The sequence below is a fragment of the Chaetura pelagica genome, unplaced genomic scaffold, assembly GCF_000747805.2.
Source record: "Chaetura pelagica isolate M959 unplaced genomic scaffold, ChaPel_1.0 scaffold88, whole genome shotgun sequence".
Classification (NCBI taxonomy): Eukaryota; Metazoa; Chordata; class Aves; order Apodiformes; family Apodidae; genus Chaetura; species Chaetura pelagica.
In genome coordinates, this window is record NW_009954313.1 from 1,043,637 (window position 1) to 1,051,634 (window position 7,998).

The 7,998-nt window shown below is 37.3% G+C and overlaps 1 protein-coding gene across 1 annotated transcript; it reads right to left on the minus strand.

Moving 5' to 3' along the window:
* Positions 1-205: 205 nt before the first annotated feature.
* On the minus strand, positions 206-7,701 carry SGMS2 (sphingomyelin synthase 2). The gene is made up of 5 exons (XM_010004092.1): positions 7,058-7,701; positions 6,189-6,306; positions 4,228-4,381; positions 1,476-1,642; positions 206-659 (listed from the first exon to the last, which is right to left on the minus strand). Exons 1-5 carry the CDS (start codon positions 7,510-7,512, stop codon positions 456-458), a joined length of 1,098 nt encoding a protein of 365 aa, XP_010002394.1. The 5' UTR covers positions 7,513-7,701; the 3' UTR covers positions 206-455.
* Positions 7,702-7,998: the final 297 nt, after the last annotated feature.

A 7,998-nucleotide genomic window follows, 5' to 3' on the forward strand; every position in this document is an offset into this window, starting at 1 on the left:
AACAATGCAACAAACCGCTTCCCACAACTGTGTTTTTTATATACCTCAATATGCCAATATTGTGCCTTTACATTTTAGCATGTTTTTGCCCTTAAGCACTCCAGAACTCTGAAGACAAGATTTTTGGGTGCTTCTGTGGATGAGTGAGAGATAGTAATGGAAGTGTTAATGTGGTCTTTGGCACCTCTATCTCATTAGTAAAGCAAAGTCCTGCTCCATCTTTTCTTAATAAAAAAACCTATCCCATCAGTGGTGCACTGAAGAGTAGATTAGGTCTGTACAGCCTGATGATAGGAAAACATGAAATTGCAGTAAGTGTGTCTACAATTGTCTTTCCAATCAATTGCACAGAAGCTTGGTCCACTTTTTCTGTTACAGTGTAGTCCACTTAAGAACTTTGGTTACAGCATTAATGTTTTGGTAAAGAAACAGAGCAGATGCTTTCCTTCCTTTCTTCAGGTAGATTTTTCATTGTCTTCTCCTGTCTTCTGAACCCGTGAATACTTTTTGCATGAAGATTTGAAGCAGCTGGGAGGCCAAGATATCGGCCAGGAAAAGCTGCAAGGAACAGAGCCTTGCACATTCTTCTCAAAGAAATAAAATATTGGATACCACCATGCTCGAGAGAGAAAGTTTGTTTGCGAAGAGACCTTTAGAGTCTGTATTGGCACAAGTAGGTTAAGAAGAAAAAGAAAGACAATCAGTTTAAAGCATTATAATCAATTATATTAGTCAAGACAACTACAAAAATGCAATAAATCTGCATGCATTTCTGCAAAGACAAGGTGCATTTAACTTAGAAAAAATAGAGTATTGACATAGCATACACATCATAGTCCAAATGTATACTACAAACTGAGCATCTTCAGCATTGTTGCCATACAAAGTTTAGGCAAAGTACTCCAGCCTTTTTTCAATGCAAGTACTTTCACACATGTCATGTTTCCATTAATGTTGTCACTCATTGTTGAAAACTAGATTAAAATTAATTAAGAGCTATGCTCCTACTTGAAAGTGTTCTTGAAACAGTGGCAGCAGACACCTTCTGAACAGTTTCCTTTTAGTGACATTTATAGAAGAACTGTCACTAGAATTTTAGTATGATCTAGGTAACATAGGTTGGTCAGAAATTTTATTACTAAACTATTTATTCATAATCTTAGACAAACAAGAGCTATTCTATTCATCCACTACAGAAATAAAACCTTGAAGTTCAAAAACTGTTTTAAAAACAAAATATCAGGAATTTAAAAATCAGTTTTGAAATAACTTGGTAACAGACACAGATCAAAGAAGAACAGCCTAATTCATTAAGTATTTACTTAAACAACAGCAAAGTAAAACTCCTTGCCCAATTTGTTTAAACTCAGTATGGAACCTCAATTTTTAATTCAGAATTAAGAACTAATTTTAACCTTTGTGCAGGATTAACAAATGCAAGCTATGTTTTGATTCTGAAGGTATTTGCCACTCACCTTTTCATTAGCCATTGAGTGGTACCACCAGAAAAGCCTCGTGGTGATATAGTAAGCAATGATGACATCTATGGTATAGTGTTCATGAGCAACAAGGATACAAATGATGCCAGCAGCACTCATCAGCCAGCAGATGAGGTGATACCACCAGAAATGACGTGGTGAATCTGTGAAACAGGGAGGCAATGGGAAAAAACATACAAAAAAGACATACATTATTATAGCAATCCCAAAGAGAAAAGATTAAAAAAAAAGATCATTTAGTGAAGGCTACTGAATTTTAAAATGTAACTTATTTATATGACACTGGTGCAAGAACCCTGTTTTGACACAGAAAACAAGACTAAAGAATTACACAAACTTAGCAAGTTGTTCATAAAAGGAACCCAAGATGAGCTTGCAGCCAGGGAGAGACAGCACAGTCACCCATTTTCTGGTAAAATTCATTAAGTTTTCCAGTTAAACTAGTTCTAGGGTACAGGGTGCAGGGAATGAGAGAAAACTGAGACAAGATCTACACTTTGGTTATTTCACTTGGGTGTATTGAACCTCTGCTCTTTTTACAATCTATTTTCAAGTAAACTTACACTCAAGTGAAATATGTAGAATTTATATAACCAGAGGAGGGATCACAGATTAATAAGGAAAAGACACTAATTCCTGGGTTTTGACTACTTTTCATTAAACCTTGGTTCCATGAAATAGAATACATTGCTCAGGGAAGTAGAGTATGTGAATTCATACCCTTTCATTAAAAGATGAACAAATGGGAGTGAAGTTATTCTTCAAAATGCATTTAAACCACATCAGTAGTAAAGTTCCCCTGCCCTTCTTTACCCATTGAAAAATGCCTTGGGTGCCACAATAGTCATTCGTAAATTCTGACAAGCTAATGGTCTTAATTCACTCACAGTAGGAGGTTTGGCCCACCTTGCCTTATGGAACAAGGATCAGCCTTTGCTTTCACACATCAGTAGAAAGTTACTGAACTCAACAAGCCTCCCCAGTAGTAGTTTCAGAGGCCTGTGCAAAATCATTACTGTAAGAGGACTGACATTTTGGTGCAACTGTCACAGTAAATTCTCTTAACTCTCCCCAAAACATGGCAGACAAATCTGAATCTACTGATTTAAAAAAAGGAGCCAAGACATCTCAAGAAGTTGATGAAAACAGCCCCAAGCAAGACAGACATACCAAGGCAAAAAATGTAAATTACTATTCTGGGAAAAAAAGCTCGAGTGTGGGGGAGTAAGTGAAGAAGCAGCAAAGTAAGAGAGGCAGAGAAGAGTACAGCAAAAAAAATCCACTAAGCCAGAAATAACAAAAAACCTCAGAATTCATCCAGTACTGAAGACACATCATCAAAAGAGCAGAAAATAACACCATAACCAGCCTGTAATTCAAAGTAATTATAGGGCTTAAGCCCTTGCTCAGATAACATTTTGCTAATTATATGGGAGGCAGAAAAAGGAAAGAAATGCACTTTTCATTTATGGAGCACAGCTCCACTGAAATACATGCCTAACAATTAGGCAGCAAAGGGCTCATTATAGGAATACAATTCTTCCAACCTCTTATAATTAACATGAGTTCTACTAACCTTGAAAATACTGGGTTATCTGCATCTTTGCTGGCACTAAAAGTACAACAAATCTACTACTAGACTATTTTCCTAATACTGTTGTGGTAATTTTGACAAGTTACAGATGCCATTCCCCCAGAAACATTGACTTTACATTAAGAACCTGGGCCTAGGAATCAGCAGACTATAATAAGCATCTTAAGTCACTGTTTGAAGAAGAATATCTCCCATCCACAGAGTTGAAGTTCGTCATATTAAACAGGTGCTTTCATGTAATGTTTTTTGTTTAAGGCAGAATGTTGTACTGCAACACTTCCCTCAATATTTTCATAAAAAGGAAGGCATTCAACTGATGCTGACTAGTCTCATCTTTGCTTCAGTGAAAATTACACACTCTCAAGAGCCAAGGAAGCATTTGCATAGTTTGAGACACAACAGTAGCAGAGAAGATTCCAATTCCAAACATGTGAACTGGAAAGGGAACTCCCCACTACGCATTCAGGAGTGGCCAGGTTCCCAGGGCAGAAGCATTGCTTACCACACATCAGACTTAAAAGCTGGCACTCCATTCTCCAAAGCTTCAACTGATGCTGTGTGTGCAACACAATTTTATTTTTCCCCCCCTCAAGCCCCAGAGCAATGTACAGGCAAAGGGGGAAACCATAACCCCAGCTATATCTTCAGTGTGCTTGCCAAATTCTTATCACCTTCAAGAAGTATAAGTCAGAGACACTAGCAGAAAACGTCCAAGGAGTATGGATCAACTTTCCATTGTTTGGAGTAACTGATGTAGAGCACACTTGAAAGTAGTAACATAGCTTTTGGATGTAGTACAAGCAGTGCAGTGGAACTGTGCTTAAGCCACAACAATTCCTTAACATCTAAGGAAAAGCTAGCTTGCTTCCATCAACCGGTAAACACTCTATAGAAACATAAGAGCAACGTGTCCAGTCACATTAAGTCCTTAAAGCTCACACCACTTATACTACACCTACATTCCATTTTCACTCAGCAACCAAAGTCATGTTTTGTATTTCAAAGCCATACACATTCAGTCTGTGTACAGCTGGCCAGTAACTTCTGGAAAGTGACAGTTTTTACATGCACTTTTATCGTATGTTCTCGCAGTACAACAGATCTGAGCAAGAAAATTTAAATACTATCACTTACACTCTTTGATGAACAGGTAGATCAGCGTTAATACCACAGTGTGACCACTAAACAGGAAGTCTCCACATAGGATGTGTGATCCAGTTATGGATAGACCACCACCAGAAATCAGCCGCAGGATCCTCTGAACCTTGGCCTGAGAATCTCCATTCAACTACAACACCAGGAAAAAAAGTACAAAAAAGTTTGAGATACAACATAAGTGACTTGAGTAGACTTCTTGCCCAAAATACATGGATTCAAGGAAACAAGAGAAAAGGACACAAATTATCTTCATTTTCTCTGGCTTTCTTTCACATATTCTTAAGCAAATAAGCATGAATTTCAAAGTTGACAGGTGCTAAAGATCAGCTTGATAACACTAGCACGTTGTCTATGCTTTCCCAGGCTATTTTAAAATAAGCAATGGATGAGAACAGGATGCACAACATACTAGTAAGGTAAACATTAAACATTTTTAAGATCAGGTGTCTCTTGATAGCCATTGACTGAATGGACAAAACCCATTCAAAAGCTGTTAGAATAAAGTACAACCTTGCATACACTCTTCTGCCGTTCTGTTTGGGGCCAAGCAAAGTTTCTACAGGACAAAAGCCTCAAACTCATTTAATTTTACATTTGGTTACAAATTCAGTCAGGCCTTACTCAGATGTAGAGGATTTATTTTTTTAAAAAACATGCATTAGGATCAGCTTTTCACTTCTCACAGATACTACGCAAACACTCAATTTCACCTAGCTGTTTAAAGATTAACTCTAGAAAACAAAACAAACAAGATTAAGGAGCAGCTGAGGCTTTCATAATCAGAAAAATATTCACATGGGACAAAAAACGAAATCCAGAAGACCTATCAAGTTTTTCCAGAGTTCAAGTAATTAATGCTGTTTTAATGGTAGCAAAACGCACTTCAGCAGCAACACTTAAGTTTTCCTCTCCATAACTCTCCCCATTCATCAATGCACACAAAAATCATTCCCCAAGCTACTACAGCAAGATAGTTGAATCTTTACAAGTGATATATAAATAAAGCTTTTTCAAATAGATACTGATTCATAAGTAGTTAATCCAATATCTTCCTAAGTTGTTCCAATGTGAAAGAACAAGACTGAACAGATATGATTCTGTACCTCAGGACTGATGAAATCCTACACAAGAAGTGACAAATTTATCTCCAGCAAATTGGCAACATTTTTAGGTTTCAAAATGCTTATCTTGTCAGTTCACAACCAAACTGTTTCTAAGTCTCTCAAGTGCACTGTTCTTTCAGTACAGCCAACACAAATTGTTCCAAGGCAATCTTATGTCAACAACTTTTTATTAGTAACCTAAAATGGCAGTAACAGCATTCCTTTGTATCACCACCTAACTTACACTGCCACAAGATTTTTTTAAAATACTCTTGTAGGAATATCAGCTTGTGCATGCTTCTACATGTATCAGCTAATTTAAATAGTTGAACTTGTTTTAGTGACATTTATATATGCTTTGCAGACTGGAAGAAGGCACAGGGAGCTATCTTCAGGCATTCTGACAGCTCTTGACAAAACAGTGCAAGAAACAGGACAAAATATACGACAACACTGTTTTCTTAAAAGGACACTGCAGCACAAGCTTGCCTATGAGTCTATGAATTACAATATTCACCTGAGGTATCCCATCATGTAAGAAAAAATATTGCTGCAGTAGCAGAATTATTAGCTTGAGTCTCAGAAGCGAGGTTACCAATTCAGTAGCAGCATTACTTCAACATAAGTACGTCACTTTAAAGCATCTTAACTGCAGCAACAGCTTTAGGCTCTTTCTGTATCACATAACATGGTTTATCACTACATTTCTGAAGACATCAACTGAAAGTAATGTGTTATTTAATAACACCTGGAACATTATCTTATACTTGCTGTAATGAGCCATAAGGACTCAGGCAGAGACTAAGGCAAGAATTCTGAAGCAATGGCTCTTACCTTTGGTGCACACTGAAAATGCATTCCAGGCACAGGTAGGGTGGTGACGTACATAGTAATACAGCGGTAGAGATACAAAGTTCCTATTATAAAAAAGAACCTGCGCCCCACTATTGATCTGAAAGGGAAAGATGGAAAAAGATGGAGCATAAAGTTCACATGCAGGATATACACATAACAGTTATAGGCTCTAGCATCCATCATATAGCTAAATCTCTAGAATTAAAGAGCAACTTCATCCCATGCAGTTCCCCACACTCTTCTCTAAATGAATACTAAAAAGCCTTTCTTCAGGTTTAAATTTTGCTAGCTAATAATACTACACAAATACCACAAAGCTCCCACCAAAGCTATCTAACCACTTCAATGTGGCACCAGTCTAACTCAGGTGTGCAGTCAGGCATAGTTTTCCTTGACTCCATGTCTCTCTCTTTTTAGATCCAACTACTTGACTTAAATATGTATAGCTTAAGCAATTGAAAACAAAGGAAAAAGCTTCTAGTCTAGATTAGAGGACAGTGGGTTCCTCCTCAAATTTGGAGGACTTTTTTAACATCATTATTCATTGCCACATCACTAAGCACCCTATGAAAAGCCTAATCTCAGAATTTTATTAGGAAAACATGGGTGTCAAAGATTCAGATTTGAAAAGTCATTACTGAATATAAGCAGAAGAAACCTATGTTTCTGTATCCAGAATGGAGACAGAAAAAATTTCTAAAGAAGTAATGTGTCATTTTCCTGCCAGCTCTATTCTACAACATTGGTGCAGATACTACCATAAGACCTCTTCTATCCACACTGAATGAGGGAAACTACCTTCTGAAAATATACAGCAGAGAGAGAAAAAAAAATGTTTAGCTACTTACTTGTACCTAAGAAACAACCACTGGAATATCCATAACCCAACTAGTATCATTCCATTTATTTCTGATACAGAAAAAGCCCATGTCACACGATCAATGTAATCAAAAAATTTGTCAGGCAAGGGAGGGCTTAGTTCCTTTGGAGGTACTCTTTCATGGACCACAGTGATCATGACAGTTGTTAGAATCAAGTTGAAGAGAGCATAGACGAAGGCAATGCCTGTTTTCCACCACTCCAGAGGAAATTTGTTCCTAGACTCTGCAGGCATAGCAATCTGGATATAATCGGGATATTTCTTTGCTGCTTTTCGCAAGCCGTTAGGCAACCCCTTTGGTTTGCTAGTTCCATTTTTGTTCTCTTCACTGACTGAGAGAGTAGGTCGTGAGTAGCCATTAGAAGTGTCATTGCTTTGACCCTCCATATGCTCTTCAAGCTTTGCTGTCTCAATGGTACTCATTCCCAAAACGTATGCCCAAAGCAGGTTTATCACTGACCAATTTCTGGGCTTTCTGAAGTCTGCTACTCTTGGCAATGTTCTTGTTCCTAGATTATTTGATTCCTGTAAAATTCTAAAATGTGTTCATTCTACTTTCAGCATTCAGATCGTGTAAAGCAAGTGGAAGACAAATCTTTGTTTCCTCTAGAGCTGCAACATCTGCAAAAAAATCCAAAACAGATACTGAGAACCTTCAGAACTAGTAACATGACACTGAACAAATGTCTTTAAAATACTTATTCTAAGTCACATCCAAGTCTATTTACATGTATAGTCAAAAGGCAAACTAGAATTATTTCACTGTAATCACCTATCTCAAGTAAATTCCTACTGAGTACCTTGATAAACCTCTTGTAGGTTCAGGAACTAGTAGCAATGTTTTGTTGTGTTTTTTTTTAAGGACAAGATCTAGAGACTGTAATAATCATGATAGCCCTTGTTTTATCA

Excerpts from the sequence above, each read along its gene's own strand:
- SGMS2 (XM_010004092.1), bottom strand. The coding sequence starts at position 7,512 with ATGAGTACCATTGAGACAGCAAAGCTTGAAGAGCATATGGAGGGTCAA. Across the intron at positions 6,307-7,057 it reads TGGTTGTTTCTTAGGTACAA|ATCAATAGTGGGGCGCAGGT; the intron begins GTAAGTAGCTAA and ends TTTCCCTTTCAG. Across the intron at positions 1,643-4,227 it reads CTACCTGTTCATCAAAGAGT|ATTCACCACGTCATTTCTGG; the intron begins GTAAGTGATAGT and ends CCTGTTTCACAG.